Below are 19,663 nucleotides of genomic sequence, written 5' to 3'. Positions count from 1 at the left end.
AGAAAATAAGACAAAGATAACCCCTTACTGAACTTATTCGACCTAATGATGTGTACGTCTGTGTACACATTGCTCATTTTGCATCTGTATTTGTAGTAAACTTACACAACAATCCAACCATGTATTCACTACAGCACTGATTGTTCTAACCAGGCCAGCCTGTGTCTGATTCAGACTGTACACGTTCACTCTCAAGTGTTTAATCATATTTGTATTTATATGGGAACAGTAACCTTCATCACAGTCAAATCAAGCAATTATATCAGTGTCTCAAAATTGAAATAGAAATGTTACTCCATATATATATATATAATATATATATATATATATATATATATATATATATATATATATATATATTATATAATATATATATACACATATGTTCATATATATATGTACATATGCATATATATATGTAGCCTATTGATTTGCAAAATAATAATAATGACTGTACTTTCACCTGCAGGAAAATACAGGATCTAACAGATGTCTGTTGTTCTCAAGATTTCCAGGAGATGGCACCATATTATCATATTATCTAACAGCTCAAGAATGCTGTAACTAAGATAGTCCTAAAGCAAAGACAAATATACAGTTAAAAGTTACTTTTTGGCACATTTTTCCTCTGTTTGTCCTCACCGGATCACCTCACGTAGCGTATCCAAAAACTCAGAAACTGAAGGTCTGAAAAAGGAAAAAGGAGTGCTGCCAGACAGAGTGGAGGGTAAGGAGCGCAAACTGCCATCCCGGAATGAGTGAAGAAACGGTGACACTGCATAAGATGCACATACACAGTTAGGGTGGGATGTAGTTATCTCGCGAAATTAAACATGACCGTTGTCGTCAGTGCCCCCGCGGGTAATCTCTCACTCGCTCGCTCTCTTTGACTCTCCCTGTTGGGCAGAGCAGTCCACTTGTTGAAGACTGGATACAAAACAAGAATTCAGAAGGATGATTTTCAATCTTGAAAATGAGTGTGCGTGTGCCTTTTTCTGTTCGTGTGTGTTATTTTGTGTGTGTGTGTGTGTTTGTGTGACACAGCCACTGCCGGCAATCTCTGATGGTAATACAGTAAGGCTATAGTGGACTAACTCCGAAGATGTAAACCCCAACAAGTTACCCACGCACTCGCTCACCGTCGCACTCCCAGACAAACACACCCAAAAGAGAAAATGGAAACCTGCACGCATACACAGACAGTCGCGCACACACGCATGTGAAGAGGAACGACCACACGAGAGATATTAAGGGAATCCAGATGCACGCATGCGCTTGAACGATGGGTGGCTTTTTATGTTAGCACCTTGTCACCTTGTTTTGTGCAAATCATCCCCTAGTTCATAGTTCAGAGTTCAAAAGTTCAAGAGTTCATAGAAAGAATAAAATCTGCTCACCTTTTCCACAGGTGGTTAACTATGCATATATGCCAAACATTCATATATAGATCTATATACTTTGTCTTTTTCAAAAATTTATATGAAATCTATCATATATACATTGCTTGTGATTTTTTTTCTTTTTTAAAAAAGCAAATATTTGTTCATTTTTACAAGTGTAAGTATGTTTAGAATGGACAGGATATATTTTCTTTTTTTTTTCTTCTGTCACTCTAAAATTCAAATGAGTGAAAGATTTAAGTATCATGTTCCACACGCTACAAAATCTACCCACAGTGTCCGAGGGTAACAAATCAACAACAAACGAAGGAAACGAAAAAAAGAACGAGAAGGACGTAACACTGGAGTAAAATAATCAGTGAGGTCACAGTGAGGCAGTGAGTGCTATTCCTACATCCCAAAACTGCTAGCAAAAAAAATAAAAATAAACAAAGGAAAATAGTGCACAGCTTTTTTGCCAAGTTAAACTTCGCCCGGCAAACTGACTGGATGGTGCTGATGTCCAGGGGCTCCTCAGACACCTCCTGGCATCCTGTCAGACCAAAGCTATGAAAAAAAAATGCTTTTATTTTGTAGCGTTAATAAAACTCACTGATTCTCACTGCCAGCAGAAGCTACTCATGAGTACAATTGTAGATTTATATTGTTAATGAAAAATTCATTTTTTTTCTTTTCTTTTTTTTTTTTTTTTTTACAACCTGGGTCTTTTTTTCGGAGTGTTCTGCCTGCTGCTGCTTTTCATGGTAATATTTTCCTCACTAAGACGATGGTGGAGATAGAGGAAAGCAGCAAAGGGTGCAAGACACCGCCAGGTTGTAAAATACTGAATTTTTCTTAAGACCTTGCAGAGGCTTTCCCATCCCCACAGCCTGAGGAGCTACAGACCTTTCCTGCAGTGGTGTTTCAGAGGGACACAGATATCTCACTCAGCTCATTTAAGCTTGAATGGAAAGTGTCTGAGCACTTAAATGCTGAAACCAAATTTGGAACATAACCATGGATTTGATTTGTAAGTTAAATAGAGAATTTTCTGGAGATCTGGTCGTTTGTTTACATGGGCCCTAGTATTCTTTCAGTAATCAGAATAACAATCCAGTCAGAGAACACTGATCAGGCATAACATTATGACCAACTTTCCAATTGTGTAGGTCTTCCTTTGTGCCTCCAAAACATTTCAGACTCATCAGAGAATGGACATGGTCCTTCTGAGGATGTCCTGCAGTGTCTGGTATCATAAAGACGCTCCACAGCGGACAGCACCACTTCATGGTTGCTCCATGTAAACTGAGCCAGTGATGCGTTCCCTCTTTACTGTGTTTACTTATTTTACCTTGTGTGACCTGGCCTGAGCGAAGGGGGTAGTCACAGGGATGGAAATTTTTTCTAGCACTCTAATATGTCTCGTTGGTGTTTATTTGTCCTAAAATAGAATCGTTTAAATGGTATTAAAACAGCCGACTATCTCTTCATGCCGGTGCCCCAAACTTCCATCCCTGAGTGATAATAATAAACAGGCATAAGATGAAGAGCCTCGTTCAACCAGCTAGCTGGGCCGTGGACCACAACGGGCCTGTAGCTGAGGCAGTGGGGACGGGTGTCGTCTGGGGGGGTCTCAGCCTCACATTACGGGATGCCCTTTAGTATGAAGGAAGACCGTAAGAAAATAAAAACAGACAAACAGACTCTCCGTCCAAAACATGATGCAACTCGTCATGCTACGTTTCAAGAAAGGGTGACCAGGAAAGTATGACAAAAAAAACAAAACAAAACAAAAAAAACAAATCCATATCTATATACTTTTTTTCTCTCAAATATATATATATATATTTATATATGTATGTATATAATTGGTAGAAATGAGTAAACTATTGGTGGAATAGATTTAAAGATTTCTTTCTGCCTTCTATACTAAAAACCAAAAACAGGTGCGGATTAATTATTACATTTCCTCTTTGCAACATTGTCTTTTCTTCTGAAAGCTATATTTAGATACATATATATATTATATTATATCATATAATACCTATATATAATATTCCCTTTGGAAAACCAAAAAATTGATTATGAAAAAAGCCACGAGTGTTGGTTAAACATTCTCCAAATATAATAGATAGCACAGTCTGGGTACCAAGGCAGAGGGGTTTCTCCCGTGGTTTACGTTGAGGAGCTCCACCTCTGGGCTCTAAAGTCTTCGGTTTAAAAACAACAGCAGGTATACAGAAGACACACCTTTTCAGAGCTATGTCCATAGCGCTGTGTTCGTCATTGTTGATCTCTGTATAAATATTTTTGAAAGGCAACTGAGCTTTCGGTTTGGAACGAAAAATTCTCCCTCCTCCTCCTTTACTCAAACTGCAAAAGGCTTTCAGAGGCCTAACAGATGGGGGGTAGAGGTAGAGAGGAGAGGAGGGAATAGTGGGAGAGAAAGTGTGGGTGTTTCTAGGGAAACAACTGAACCGCTCACAAATCAAATGTTTTAATTGGAGCTCATGCGATTCTCCTCAGCAGAGAAAGACCAGATATTGTTTTGAGGTCTGATCTAATTGGCTGCAGGCAAGGAGACACTAAGGGTGGAGTAGAAGGGGGCGAATGTATTGACTCCTCCTCTTCAGTGCAGTGCAGAGTGCAGGGTGTTGATGCAGAACGGGAACGTAAAGAGTCACTAAGGACTGCAGGTAAACATTTGTGATGCCAAACATAAAAGCAGCCAGAGTAAAAGAGGAGCGGCCACTAGTGCTTCTCTCGTGTTCACCAGCTCTGCGTCTCACCGTCTTAAGCTTCCTTCGTCTGTTGCTGTGACTCAGGGCAGGGGTCAGCTCTCCAGCAGCTGTTTCAGCGCTCGCTCAATGTTCATGCGGTGTCCGACTCGTGTCACCCCCAGCTCTGCGAAATCCTCCTTGGTTAGAGCCGGGAGGTGAGAGCCTTCGATCTCGTGTTCTTGAAAGCCCGCTCTGTGCTCCCCCAGGTTGATGCTCTCCAACCAGTCCCCAACGTCGTACTTGTTCCACAGGTGGAGGGGTTTTTGGTGGAAGGGCCGAAGGGCCAAAAGCGGCGACCCCAGGCCGGGGGAATGCGAAGGGGACGGGGACGGGGAGCGGGAGCGGGAACGAGCGCTGGAGCTCCTCATCACGAAGCGGACCTCCTTGGGCTCCTGGGGCAGGCTGAGGCTAGAGGATTTGAGGATGGTTTGCGGCGGCGTCGTCGGCGAGGTGGGTAGGCCAAAGCTGGAGAATCGTCCGAGAGGATCGCTCCGATCGGGTGATCCTGAACCTGGGCTGGGGGTGCGTCGGGTGACGGGGTAGCGGCTGCCAGGGCGGATGGTGTATGTGGTTCCATAACTTCTCTGAGAAATGGTGTGGAGTTCGCCTAGGCTGCTGAAAAGTCTGGCGGAGACAGACAAAGAAAGAAGACTTTAAGTATTGTAACCACAAAAAAAAAAAAAAAGGCGAACAAAGTGAAGACAAAGTAGAAGAAAGAGATCAAGGTTTGGGTTGTACATAGAAACTGCTGTCAGTAATTTAAAAGTTTAAGTTAGTAAAGATAGAGGATAATAGCTGTTAGAAGTTTCAGACAATAACAGCGAAAAGGCACCGATTGGTGGAAAGCTCCATCTAATTGAATAAAAAAATCTTTCAAATACTTTAACCTATATAGTGGCCTATATTGCAGTTTCTGACGATAAGATCAGTCCTTCTCACATTACTCATAAGTGTCTCTGCTATAATGAATTTAATTAAAGACTCAAACGTGTTCAGTCATACAGTATGCTTCACTGAAATGCTGAAACGGTTACTATGACCCACAAATGTAAGGGCTTTAGAAATAGATAAAAATCGCCCCACCAAATGGATTTATCTTTGACTGCAGATGGCATGAATTCATAATTTCATTTGTGACACACTCGGCAGGACACGCACACACACACACACAGACACAGAAGGCAGGTCTAAAAGTAGAATCTTAAATCTTAAATTTTCAGCCTTGTGTTGCATATTAGTCGCACGATGAAGAACTAAAAAGAAAAAAGATGCCACTTATAAATGTTTTAAAGAACTTTAAAAGACCAAGCGGGAGGACAGTGACCAGTCAACTCAGTCTTACCATCTGTAACACGTGGAGGGAGAATTGTATTAATTTAAACTTTTATCTTAATTTAGAAATAGAAATCTGATAGTTACCCCAGTTTCTTTCACAGCTTCAGAGCTTAGAGTTGGCTATCTGCATTTTTAAAGCTGACACATAAGTTACAAATACAAGAAGTTTCATTTTGTGAATCAATCTGAAGAGATTAATCATTAGTGCACTGCTGATCTAATGGAGGGAACGGGAATGGTCAGGAAAACAGGGTGGATTAGATTAGAGATTAAAGATTTTGTTCGTGGTGTAGCAAGCAATGAGAGGCAAGAAAGGAGAGAGCTAAATGTGATAAAGAGGTATTACATGTGGTGCTGTTTACATTCATGCATGTTAATGCGAGTGTCCCGCGTAAAGGTGTGGAACAGTTTTCCCATCTGTGAGACTTTGGGCTAAATGGAGCAGAGGTAGCTAGGCAGCACACAGGCTGGAAAAAAATGATCAGACTACAGGGAGCCGACGGATATGAGATGAGCTCCATGCGCACTTACACAGTCGTCCTGCCCTCCTGGGCGCACAGTCAGTTCTAGACCAATCAGATCAGAGCAGCAGGGCGGAGCATGCAAGGTGAGCAGAGAGAGAGCAATGGGAGAGAATGTTAGCATCACTCCATGAGACGCAGCCTGCCAACCAGACGCATAGTCTGCTTCAGCCAGCTCTGCTGCCTTTGACATGCTTCACTGTACGTGTACAGGTGTGTGTGTGTGTAAGAGAGCACGTACTGTATCGTCATACATACTGGTGTATATGTGAGCATGCTTGTGCTACTGTTGTGTTAGCATGGCAAAGATAGCAGAGGAGGCTTCAGCACTGAAAGGTCTGACCAGTGGGCTACATGAGAGAGAAATGAGCACACTGTTCACATATCAAACACTGCACGAAGAAAAACGGAAAGGAAGAAACAAATAACAGGAAGGCACATGTCTCTGGACTTTTGAAGTTGCTTTTGCATCTCATTCAAAATGATGCAGATGTTAATAATTACTTCCAGGAATATTCCTCTACTTATATTCAGTATGTATTATGGATGAGGTAGATAATAATTTGCATTGATATGTGCTGCATGTTATTTTCTGTCATATTAGTATTAGCTTGGTTTAAGGAACATACAGTGTCCAATAAGCAAGGCAGTCAGGGACCATGGCCATCCTCAACACAAACACTGAAAAACAAAACAAAGTTATGCAATTTACATGAACAACAATGAACAGAACATTAAGGAACACAAATCAAATCAAATGAATCACAGGTTTCCAAACCACCCAAAGCTATGATACACAGCATGTGAACGAGGTGGATCCGAGAGAGACAAAATACAGCAGTGTGAGTTTTGAGGGTTCTACATGAGGCACATAGTGAATGGGGTAAGTGATGGTGTAATGTTACAGTCAAGAGCGCTTGGATGCCTATGCAATGTCTGAAATGCTCCAGTAGGTGAGGAAACAAATGCAGACATGGAGGAAGGGAGAAATACTGGTGTGCATGATCATCTTTGTCACAGCCAAGTGCAACTGTCAAGACGGAGATGGTGGAGATGTCTTTGGTTGCATAACCTCAGGAAAGGGTGAGCCTAATCAGAAATGGGTGCTACATGATATGTTCCATTTGATAAATGGCCGCCTCTTCCATTCACAGATGGGGTAATGGTATAGACCAATGATTGATGGCTGAATTTGTCCCAGTGTGAAATGGAGACTACATATTTCATTTGTGGTCACCCGAGCAAATTACTAGTAATCCAACAACTGGAGACTCGTGGAGGCGTCTGGAGCATTCAGTGCTATTTTCAACCACGGCTGATAATAGTGTTATTATTCTTGGTTCTCTCTAAACCACCTTGAGATCTCTGATAAGTAATAAGCGGTTGAGACACACTATTTGAAAAAGGATCACGTGGCATCGGATCAAGGACACCACCGCTCACACCTTTTGAATGATGTGAGGATAACATACTGTATATTATGACATGGTCAGGTTGCACAACCACACACATGTACTGTAGTTCATGGTACAGTTCTCAAAGAGGTTTTCTGAACAGCTGATGCTCTCCAGGTCAACCAGACAGCAACCACTACAGACAGGTTGATTGTCATTGAGTTGCGGCAGTGTTTTAGGAATGAGCCCCACCTCCCCAAAACAAAACAAAATAAAAACAAGTACAATACTGACAAAGGTATGTGACTATAAAACATACTTATCAGGTGTTTTCCACACAAAAAAGGTCATTTATAAATTCCCCATTAAATAACTTGTGCTCTTAAAACATGACATATCTGGAGATAAATCCCACCCCCAAGATGTTCAAAAAAAAAAAAAAAAAAAAGCAAACCTCGGTGTTCATCAGAAAACAGTCAAGTGCCAATGCTACCATGAAAGACCTAGTAGCCTAGTGTTGTTCTTTTCTAGAAAGACTTCTTTTTCCTTGAGAGTTGGTTATGACATCATCTAAATTCTAGGATTGTCTGTTCATATCTTTCGGCTCCTCTTAGCAATTACGACATATAGTGAAAGCAAATCCTTCCAGCCTTGTTTTCCACATAAGCATATCAGGATGAGAGAAGGAAGGAGAGGAGGCTATGCAAATCAAACTGCATGTTTGATTGACTGCAAATTCCTGAATATGTCATAAGTAAAATAATAATAAAAAAAAGAATCTGAATTCCACCTTGCAAAGCCATAAAACACTTTGTCAGGTGATTTTACGTCTTAATCAAATCCTGAGGAAAGCAAAACAGGAGATCTCACCATTTATTTGACAGTTCTTGTGACACTTGCTGATTTTCGGTAAAGTTAGTGCCTAGAGCTATGGGAGGATGGCATGACACACCATTATTGTTCAGTCAAATACGTCTTAGAATACATCCTGAAATCTTTGAGGTTATCACTGATGCCTTTAGGATGGGGGGTGGTGATAAGAAGGAAACTGCAGTTTCTGTTCTTATCAGATTCATATCAGTGATGACTACAAAGAGCTGTGGATGTGAGGATGTATTATGTATTATTTGAACAAGGGCTTTGGGGAACGCTCAAGGAAATGCTGGAAGGGCAGCTGCTAGCAGGGTCATAGGTTAGAACCCGAAAGTGAGTGTGTGAAAGATGAGGAAAGGATTTTAGGAAGTACATGCCTCCAAGGCCTGTTACCTTGTTTGCACCAGTCTTCTATATAAACATATATATACTCACATGTACAAATCACAAAACACTTACTGACTGCCTACCATTAACACAGAGCATTTAACAGGCCAAAGATCACATGTGTAACTATGCAAACTAAGAGCAGTTTAGACCTGAGACCAGAGCCATCAATGGTAGAACTCTAAAATCAAGAATATAAAGACCTTTACTACAGTATTTTATTTCTACAATGAAAGATTCTGCAAGTAGAAGTGAAAGTAACACATGATGCAAACAAGGTAACAAATAATATTTTAAAGAAAATGCATGAAACAAACTGTAGAAAGGGTTGTTCTCTTTCAGTGAGCATAGCTGATAAGCTTGTTATGAAAAATCACTATAAAACAAAAAGCTTTGGTTTACCCTAGGGTATATAACTTTAAGGTTTATTGTCTTCGGTGTCCTCACATCTGTAGAAATATAAAGGAATTCATTGTACTTTGAGGAATGGCCTAAAAAAAAAAAAAAAGAAACCCACACATAACAGACAAAAACACCACTGTGCTTTAGATACTTGAGATAACTCAGGAGTTGCTGAGTGAGAAACCTCTTTCCTACGCCTCATACGCCTTCTTCTTAATGAGTTACAGTATGTCCCACAAATCGGTTTATTAACAACAATACAGTAATAAAAACTAATACCAACGATGCCAATGAACTCTGAGCTCATTGTCACCTTCACAGCATACTGGCTTGAAATGCGGATTCATATGCATAATTTATAATGTATGTCATACACAACAAAAACAAAGGGTGATATTTCACAATAGATGCTGATGCAAATAAAGAGTAATATATATGACATAGTGTTGATAAATAAGAGAAACCATCTAAACTCAAGTTTGCAACTTCAATCAATTAATATCCTTCTTGCTGAGACTTGAATCTCACTTATACCACCACAAACGTAAAACTGGATGAATTAAACATTTCTTTTAGCCTGCTGTTCTGTAATATAGTATTAAAGGACTTTTTCTGTACGTTTTATTTAATAATCTCTTACCTGGCACCTGCCACAGGTGACTTCCTTCCTGGGTCAAGTGATGTTCCCAGTGGTTCCTCTCCCAGTGACCTAGTGTCTTTATTTAGCTGCTGTAGTCGTGAACTGAGCTCTCCCATAACAGACGGTTTTGTTCCCTCATCTGCACCCAGCCCCAACCCTAGCCCACCAAGATTGCCCAAACTCCCAATACCTAGCCCCACTCCCGGGCCACGGGGCTCCACTGGGTCCCCCCAAAGCTTGGACCTCCGCTGGAAGAGGTAGCGAGGCTTGGTGGGGGCGAGGCCAGTCACTGAGGCTGAACCACCTGAGGGGAGCCCAATTCCTCCAGCCGCAGCAGCAGCCAGGGCAGCTGCCTGTTGCTGTGATAGCAGCTCACTGTCAGAGCTCTGCTTCAGCAGAGGGTCCCTGAAGGTGACGGGGCCTTTACTGCCTCCTATCTGGGACTTGAGTCGGGGTTTAGGAGGCACTGGCGGCTTGTCGAGCACAAAAGTCTGCCCGTCGGCATAGGAGGTGTGCGTGGTGTGTGTATCGGCAGGCTCGCCGCTTTCTGAGGACAATGTGGACATGCTGGAAACTGTGGAGACGGTGCTGGTGGTCTCGAGATGGTGGTCTCGCTCTCTCTCACTGGAGCTGCGTGTGTCAGCCTCCTCCACGCCTGAGTCAGCCGCAGAGCCAGACTCGCCCACCGGTGGGGGCTCCAGAGGTTCAGAGGGCTTCCCTGAGACAGCTACTGCACTGGCTGGAGGTGGGGGCTGTGTCGGGGTTACAGCTGGGGTTGTTGGGGTTGAGGGAGTTTGGGGCGTTGGTGTTGTAGGGGTCGTGGAGGAGGTGGCAGGTGTAGTTGGGGACACTGGCGTCCCCTGTGCCTGTGCCAGCAGCCCGTTAGCAAATTCATCTGGCGGCGGAACAACTCCGATCTTACGCAGCTCCTCTCTTGTTTCCTCATCACTGGAGGATAACATGGCAGGGGGCAGGGTCACCGTGTATGGATCCACATCCTCCTCTGAGCTTCCCTGAGCCAGACTCTTCTCTTGGGCTGGACTGGTAGGACGCTGAGTTTGAGGCAGGGCCTGGGGCTGGGCCTGGGGTGAGGAGGCCGTTGGACTGGGAGATTTAGCCCGCGGAGTTGGTGATTTACTGGCCTCGACAGATGTTGTGGTCGGCGCCTCCTCTAGTTCTGAACCTATCCCCACAGCCTGTCCATTACTAGTAGCGTGGACCATAATTAGCCCAGCTGTCTTTTGTTGGGATGTATCCATAATGCTGATAAGCATACTTTTTTTATCCTCTAGCCTCTTCTCCTCCTTCCTTTCCTCTATTCTGGCCTCCATTTCTTGCCGGAATGATACAGGTGACTGTGATGTAGCCCACTGTGGTTTAGTGGGCTGGGGAACTAAAATTGAAGCTGGGGAGGATCCAGCCCCATACCCTGCTGCCTTGGCGCTTTTAGGTGAAAAAGGTGGAGATGCAGGTACCCCTTCCCCATGTGGAGACTCTTTGGTCTGCGTGTCAAAGAACAGTACACCCTGGCCTGCTCGCTCTTGTTTAGTCCGAGGCTCTGGGCTGCTAGTTGGGGACTGGGATGTCAATGCCCTCTCCCTTGCGGCCAGCGCAAGAGCCAGTGGTGAATTGGGGTCCAGGGGCTTTCCTGTAAGTGGGTGGATAAAGGTGGTACCACTAGGCGAGGGGCTTAGAGCCAAGGCAGGGGGAGGCAGCTGTCCCAGCTCTCGGGTCAGCATCCGCTCGTCAATGGAGTGAGACTGAGTCAGAGAGGGGGAATCAGAGCTGGTGGTTGACGCCCCCTCCATGGTCCCAACAGAAAGGAAGACAGTGGATTTCCTCCGTTCTTCTAGGCGGCGCTCACGATCTTTGACTGCTCCGGCAATTGCAGCAGCGAAGGGGCCCTTACCCTGAAACATCATCTCTCCTTGGGCACGCAAGCGCTCTCGCTCAGCCATCAGCTGATGCTGGTAGTAGTCTGCACGGCTGGTGTGCCCATGGGTATGCGGGTGTCGTCCTGAGGGTGAGCTCTCTCGTGAGTGGGCAGCAGCTAAGGCCAAACTAGCTTTTTCTTGTGCATCTTCTACCTGTTGTAGAAGAACAAAAAATCTGGTCAAGATCCAGGAGTGCCTTCTGTATTAAAAAAAGACCAAACATGCAACGTACCTGTAGCTGTTTCACCAGGGGACTTTTCTTCCTTTGGGGCTTGGTGGGTGTGTATAGTCCAATGCTAAATTGACCCACATTAGCATAAGGGTTGTCAATAATCCGACCCTTCCTTTTGATTCGCTCAGGTGGAGTAGCAGCAGAAGGTCGGGGAATCTCCGTCGGTTCTACAGGTAGATGGGAAGAGTCTTGCAGGATGATCATGGAGCGGGCTTTCTTCTGTCTCTCAAGATGTGTGGCCTGTCGCTGGGCAGCCTCGTAAGGCAGGTCCAAAGAGGATGGCTTGAAGCTGGATCGTCCTCCAGGCTCATGGCCCTGACTCTGAGTCCTAGATGGTGGAGGAGGGGGGCAGAAAGCTGGGGGAGGACCAGTGTCCAGGTAGTAGGGTGGAGGAGGAGGTGCCGTTTGTGGGGGTGGAGGGATAGGATGGGGCTGTGCATGGTCTCGGAGGCTGTCTGTCATAGAAGAACTGCGGGGAAATCTGTGCTCGCCAGCAAGGGCTGACAGCCGATCCTCCTCAGTGGCACCTGATGAGGAAGGGAAGAACACGGATCACCTGGTGATTTGGAGTGAGCTCACGAAAACTGAGCCTATTAGGTATATGAGGTCCACAGCTGCCTCATGATCTGTTAGTCTGTTTACTTACATAGTTAATGATGTATCAGGTGCCTCAAACCAACTTGTAATTCTAACCATTTTTGACTTATCTAACAGTCAACTAAATCATTAATAATAATTCATAATTAATGTTAATAATACAATTGAGAATTAATCATTTATGTTTATCTACGCTGTACATGAACATCTGCCATTTAAATATCATCTAGATATGCACTGTTCACATTCTGAATATTTAATGCTTTGTAAGTACATATTTGTAACTGAGCTGTTGACATGTTTTCAGGTTTTGACTGCTCAACTTCAGATCAGATCAGATGGAAATGATTCCTGTCAGAAAGCTTGATGAGACTACAGCTTCATCCATTGCTCTGCTTTATTTGTTGCCGTTTACACACTGTTCTTTGTGGGTGCAATGATGCAATTCATGAAAAGAGGATGGAGCTCCCTCATCTCATTTTGCCTACTGTAGATATAATTACACCTACCATTCACCTTATTTGAATATGTACAGGATGGGTGATTGTTTTACCAAAAGACTTTGTCCTGGACATGCCCTTTGGTAGTGGTATGTGACCTCTCTCAATGCCTGGGTGAAGACCTCCGTGTAGAGTCATCCCTTGTCTCTCAAACAGTGACTGCAGCACAAAACCCAGAATTGACTCTTACTAAAGACAGTTATCAAGTTATTGAAGATTCAAAATAAACAAGGTGGCTTTGTGTATGTCCGGCAGCATGGTGACACATGTTGTCGGCCAGTGTGCTGTGTGTAGGTGCACTCACACTGATCTCTGCTGGTGTTATTCTCCTGCTGGTAGGCCGTTGTTTGACAGTGGCAGCTCTGTAATCTGCCTCAGAGGGCTGAGAACGCAACATTGACTCCTGGGATGCCAACATTTCATCCAGTCTCTCTGTTGAGAAGGAAATGAGCCTTAAATGAGCCGTAAATACTGAAATATAAGACCACAGAAATATTGTTTCTAAGACCGAGCTATCTCTAAAATCTACTAAAGTGTGATGTCATGCCCTGTGGTATTCACTTTCCCAATACAGTTTTATTGTTGTCAGCTAGTGAGTGTGCATTAAGATGTAAAATAGAGTGAAAGAGAAAAGGGAATAAGACTAAAAAGAGAGGAGAAAGAGAGTCCAGATGTCCTGCTTTTATGCTCTAATCAACACTTAAGCGGACGCTTCAATGATAATTCATCTTGATGGATTTAGAGAGGCGTCCATTTCTTGCCCCAGACTCACCTCCCCTTCTCCTCCGAGCAGAAGCTTGGTGAGATAAAGATAGCGTCAGCAGAGGAGGGAAAAAGACAAGAAAAACCAACAGAAGTGACTACTCTAAAAGTTAGGAAACACACCAGGTTTTATTGACAAAGCGAAAGCAGAAATATGATAGGAAAGGAGGAGGAGAATGTTGCCAGTATCTAAAGTACGCATGCCAGCTCTCTGGCACTCACCCAGTTCCTCCAGCTCAGCAGTCATGGACTTAGAGCGCAGTGTCAGGGTGGTGCTGGGAGCTCTCTTGGGTGGTGGTGGGGCTGTGGAAAAAAGGCATGGTGTTGAGGAAGAAGTTGAGTGGGATGAAAATCCTTTAGCTTTGCGGCTCAGTGCCCTCCTGGCATCCCCCAGACGACCAGTCCATCCCGTCTTCACGGTTTTGATTTGGTCAAATTCAGACGATGCGTCCCGCTTAGCCAGAGCCTTGTTCAGGCTCCGATTAGAACCCAACTTCTTCATGCTTTGTTCTCTGTTGGTCTGACTGCTCGTACAATCTGACAGTCTGTCTTCAAAACTTTTAGTGTTTTAGTCTTTGTGCTGACAGAATTCCTCTCTTTTGGGGAGACCATTGGCAGGAAATGTACAGCCCAGTCCTCTCTGTAACATCCCTAGCTTTCTGAATCCTCCTATTTAAAAAACGACAACAGAACTTGCTCGCCTCAATCGTCCGAATGAGTGAAATGTGTGGGGGAAAGAGAGCGAATAAGTCATCCATCTTACTTTTAATTTGCTGTCTGTGTGCAGTTTTGCAGTTGTGCATCAGACGGAAACACAGCGACACAGCAGCACATGCACCTTTTCCCGCAGAGAAAAGTCCTCCAGGGACATAATGAAATGTGGACTGACAGACGAAGAGAAGACAATAAATTCAAGAGCTAAGGAAAACAATGCACCGCAGAGTTTATAGAGCTCACGGGAGCGAATCCCTCTATGCACACAAGACTGAGCTCATAATGTCGTATTCGAAGTAATAAATCAAATCTACCAAATATTAGTTTAAACAAACTGCAATAAAGGATTTACGCGTGTTAAATCTGCAGTAACAATGCAATGCCATGCAATCTGACAGTGATTATAAAGCCACATAGAGCAGCAACGGTCTCTGCATGCTTTAACCTAACCAAGTTTCCTAACAGTACTCCTCAACGGAACAAGAGCAGCCTACTCCGAGATCGACCAGCTAACCCTCAATGCACCACTGTAGTGCGACAGATCTCGAAATCCCACAGATAATGTCTTACAAGAGCATAACTATCATGCTGTCGTCAGCAGCTGCAGATCTAGTGTACATACGCCATCCTGGGTATTGTCCATATCAAACATCTTCATTTCCTCACCAGCCTGCACATTCTGGTACAGGAGCAGGGAGCAGAGGAGATGGAGGAGGACGGCGAAAAAAGAGAGAGGAACAGACACAGACTCGGAGGGAGAGAGAGTTGCTGTAGCTGTAATGTAATGCTTAATTCAAACATGCAGTGTAGTCACCATGGCAACGGTGGCAGTAGTGAGGCCACGCATGGTGCAGAGAATGTGTGTTTGCTTGTGAGGCAGTGTGTGCCAGCATGGGTCTTGTGCAAAGGTGTAGCACACTAAGCAAAGTAAGTCCCACCGGAGGAGCTGAGCAGCAGCAGGAGACGGTGTTCAGCACAGATTGGGGCGCAAAAGACAAAGACGTTTGGGGGAAGTCTGAAGCAGGAGTGAAGAATTTAGTTCTCTCTCGTCTCTTAAAGTACCAGATACGCTCGTCTAGTCCATGGTTAATTGCACTCTCTTTCTCTACCACTTGTCTGCTCATATTTCCTTTAGTTGACTATAAAATAATTTTATCAATTGTTCTATTGTCTTACGAAATATCTTTAATCTGAGCATCTTAAACATAAGCATAAGATGAGAAAGCATTAATGGCGCCACAGTACAGCAGCTCTGGAAGTCAATAAGCCACACAACTGAGCATTGAACCACTAATTAAATTTATAGGCATGGCGAAGACAACGCAAAAAAGCAATTACGTAGCGTTTACCATGATGGTGTTACACTGCATGTACTGTACTGAAAGCTAGTAATGAAATCAATGATATTAAAGGAACAGAATAACATCAAGCGTCACATAACAAGTTGGGGATACACTACTATGTCCTTTGTCATAGTTAAATGAGTAGATCAATATTACTCTCATGTCTGTCCATTACTACAGCCAGAGGTCAGTTAGCTTAGCTTAGCTTAGCACAAAGACGGGAAACAGTGACCTGCAAAGCTCGCCCATTAACAAATCTGGTCTTGGTTCTATATGTTGTCATGTACAGTATAAAAAACAAAAACAAAATAAACATCTCTAACAAAGTCATAGCTTCTCTGGCGTCAGCCCCAAAAGGAATCAAGCATACAACCTAAAAAAGGTAAATTGCCATTTTATATTTAAGTTTCCGTACATATGAAATGAGTTTCAATAACATGTAGAGTAGTGAGCTTTAGAAGGTAATAATATGTGTCACTTTGGAGAAGTGAAGAACTGGGTAGTAGAAGCTTGATCCATTTTACGGTCTTGGTGCTAGAGTAAGCTAAACAATACTGGGGTATTGATCTTTTCATCTAACTCTACACCATGCAGTGAGCAGGAGTTTTTCCCAAACTGCTAACCTAAGACGACTGCGACAAAGTGTTGAAAAAGGTTAAAAAAGTTTTTTTTTTTTCTCTGTGTTTGTAACAAGCATAAAGACAACATGGGTGACAGAGAGACATGCAGACAGAGCGGGACAGAACGAGAGCTTAAGAGAGACCATAAAAGCCTTGAGCATTATTAGCTGATACAGCGCTGTCCCAATAAAACTAGGTGAAACTAATTTATCCCCGTCTCTGTATCTCAATAATCACAAAGAGGTGCACACACCACTCTACCACGCAGAAAACACACAACTGCGTGCACACATTTTTGAGGTCATTGTGCCAGGACTGTGTGGGCAGCTGAGTAATGGCGAGCCGTGGTTGACATGGAAACTACATGAATTTACAGCAGGGGAAACGTGGCAGGAATTACTAAGACAACAGAAACAATCACATCTCCTTCCGTAACAAACAACTTCCATGTCTCCGTTACAGCGTGAAGTTCATCGCCAAATAACAGACGCTAAGAATTACATATGCAAAGTGACATATCTTGAATGACACAATATATAGAAAGACAGAATATACTTTCTTTTTAAACTATTAATCATAATGGCTAAAGTATTACTTGAATAGTAAGTAGATATGAGTACATATGAATTTATCACATTATGCAGCATTGCACCTTTCTTGCACATTATATCGTATGTAACAGGCACATCATCTCACCTCATCTTCTACTACCGCTTATCCTCACTATGGTCAATTTAAGGTTACCAACTAGCCTAATGAGCATGCCTTTAGAGGTGGGAGGGATCCTGGAGAAAACCCACGCAGACACAAGGAAAACATGCGAACTCCACCCAGAATGGCCCGAGCTGGACCCAGACCTCCTTGCTGGGAGGCATTAGCGCTAACCACCGAGCAAGAGAGGAAATGACTTACAAAAAGTCACATCTGTCCTGGTCATCATAACAGATGATTACAGTTGCAGTCTCATGCAGATTACCATCCTGACATTTGCATTTTATGTGAATATGAATTCATGAAATGGTCTCAGCAGGCCCCACTCAAGGGAGAATTATCAATCCACTTAACGAGGGCTGCTTCAACCGCAGGTGCTTCCCAGACACTTTTCTTTTCTCTTCCCGTCACGACTGGCAAAGACAGATTGTCACTGTCTGAGTAGACTCCACAGGTTTAGCCCGAGGCACCACCAGGTTTCACCTCATCATATTATCAAGCCATCTTATTGGCTTTTTTTTTCTTTGGAAGAGTGTCATAAGCTTTGAAGAGACAGAGATTGTATGTTTTTGTCGTGTGAGAAAATAACTACTTGATCACTTCTATTTAAGTGTACATACTATAATTAGATTGGTTATTATGAGAGTAAACTTTGTTTATAGTGTTATATGCATTGTGAAAAGACACAAAATCAACTACTCTAAGCAAACTACTTGATTACTTGAAGTATTTGATCGGCATCTGTGGGAATGATTTTGTCCCAAACCATTTAAGTGTCTGAACACTGTAACTATATTAATTAACATGAACATGTAAAAGGGAGGACACAAAGGAACCAAGTCACTCCCTTTTTGTCTTTACCTTTCTTGCGAACGACTTCCTCCGACTCAGGTTTGCGCGTGACAGAAACCACCTTCATCAGCAGTCTGTTGCCCCCTTGCCGGATCAAGGACACCACCTGCTTATGGCCCACCTTCACTACGTTCACCCCATTTACCTAAGAGAAACACACAAAGACTTAAGTGCCGCCTCGTTGGTGTCCCATTATCTAAAAAAGAAAAAGGTAAAATCTCATATATTCTTTGCAAATATTCACTCCATGCAGGTACGCGAAGAGCCACTGTGTGCCTCATTGTATGCAGCGCAGGTCAGAACCCTGCAGCTGTTCTCTTTTGCCTCTGCGCTCAAGGTCATCGGCCGTTTGCTGCGAGATAAACGCAGATGAAGGAGCGAGTGAAGAGCTGTTCTTAATCACCTCAATGAGGAAGTCCCCTGTCCTCAGACCAGCCCTCCAGGCCACTCCTTCCACGTCCACAGACTCCAGATACTGCAGGGCAGGGAACGCTGGGGTGGGGGTGAACTCTTCAATGGGAGTCTCGGCTGAGCAGAAACAGTGAGGTTTTTAAATAGACCCGCAACAGCAAAGTAAAACTGAAAGCACCCTTTGATTCATTTTACGAGATAATGGACACAAAATGCATTACAAACAGCAAAGAATATGTGGAAAACAACCGGCTGCTGGTCCACTATGTTTTAAGGTGCTTTGGAGGGAATAAAGAAGTTTTCAAAACTCACACTTTTAGTTTAACCTAAATGACACAACTAATACATATTGCTGTGTGTTTTGTTCTATTTGTTGGGTGCATTAGACCATGAAGTACTAGTCACTCTGTGGATCTATTTTTGTTGGCTGCTGCATATAAACAATGCTACAGTATTGAATCCGTACAGTTTCATACAGGCAGATGTTCACTCTCGCACAACTCATGCATGTTTCAACAAAAACACGCACACTCTCATACACTAAAGTGAAAGTAAGATTACTTTGTGAAGTGAGTGCCCTACCAGTGACTCCATTTCATCTTGGATTCAATCCAACTAAATCACTGACACATGAGAGCTCTCACAGGACCACTAAGGGAACTGTGCAGAGTTAGTGTTTGTGTGTGTGTGTGTGTGTGTCTAAGGGTACTGGAGAGTAAGAGTCAGACTGAAAAAGAGTGCGGGGTGAGCCAAGATCCATGCTAGTGAGTGATGGAGCAGTAAAGCACACTCAGACTCCCCGGCAAGGTGCCTGAGAAGGGGTTGCCATGGTAACCAGCCCGAGCAGGGACCTGGCACGTGCTCGGGCAAAATGAATTTGCGGCGACGGGGACGAGCAGGGAGGCGATTTTTCGGGTTGAAACGCGGGAGGGTACGACAATATTTGGAGAGGATAATGGACAGGGGAGGATATGAAGGAGGCGGTGGAGAGAGAGGAGGGGAACACAATTAAGTACAGACAGGGCAAAAACTAGTGAGACAAGAGAGAAGGGCAGAGAGGAGTGTGTCTCTGCTAAAGCCCAGTGCCATGTGCGGGGAGCAGATGGGACAGCAAGCTGACAGCTCAGCCGAGGATGACGCCACCAAAGGGGCCACACGCACACACACACACACACACACACCCCCAAAAGCCCGAGTGCATCTGAGTATACAAGCTGAGTGTTGACCAAAGCTGGTTGTGTTGTTGACTCACACAGTAACAATCCCGACTGTGCCG

At 43.7% G+C, this 19,663-nt stretch overlaps 1 protein-coding gene across 10 annotated transcripts in view; it reads right to left on the bottom strand.

Annotated features, from left to right (window-relative positions):
* Positions 1-1,018: 1,018 nt before the first annotated feature.
* The window catches only part of shank3a (SH3 and multiple ankyrin repeat domains 3a), a 131,439-nt gene continuing 112,794 nt past the window's right edge, over positions 1,019-19,663 (bottom strand). For 3 of the 10 annotated variants that reach the window (XM_047595644.1, XM_047595645.1, XM_047595648.1), the window contains 9 exons: positions 18,380-18,504; positions 17,986-18,121; positions 13,959-14,039; positions 13,747-13,770; positions 13,279-13,406; positions 13,028-13,133; positions 11,878-12,404; positions 9,712-11,798; positions 1,019-4,783 (listed from right to left, as the gene is read on the bottom strand). In XM_047595644.1, the coding sequence (XP_047451600.1) occupies positions 4,213-4,783; positions 9,712-11,798; positions 11,878-12,404; positions 13,028-13,133; positions 13,279-13,406; positions 13,747-13,770; positions 13,959-14,039; positions 17,986-18,121; positions 18,380-18,504 (3,785 nt within the window). In that variant the 3' untranslated portion in view covers positions 1,019-4,212. Of the gene's footprint in view, positions 4,784-6,025; positions 6,061-6,644; positions 6,697-9,071; positions 9,119-9,711; positions 11,799-11,877; positions 12,405-13,027; positions 13,134-13,278; positions 13,407-13,746; positions 13,771-13,958; positions 14,040-17,985; positions 18,122-18,379; positions 18,505-19,663 lie in introns of all 10 variants that reach the window. The other 7 variants (XM_047595646.1, XM_047595647.1, XR_007113520.1 and 4 more) reach the window with 6 other exon arrangements.

The sequence above is a fragment of the Mugil cephalus genome, chromosome 10, assembly GCF_022458985.1.
Source record: "Mugil cephalus isolate CIBA_MC_2020 chromosome 10, CIBA_Mcephalus_1.1, whole genome shotgun sequence".
Classification (NCBI taxonomy): domain Eukaryota; kingdom Metazoa; phylum Chordata; class Actinopteri; order Mugiliformes; family Mugilidae; genus Mugil; species Mugil cephalus.
The sequence above is the reverse complement of the archived record's forward strand: the minus strand, read 5'-3'. Positions and strand labels throughout refer to the sequence as shown.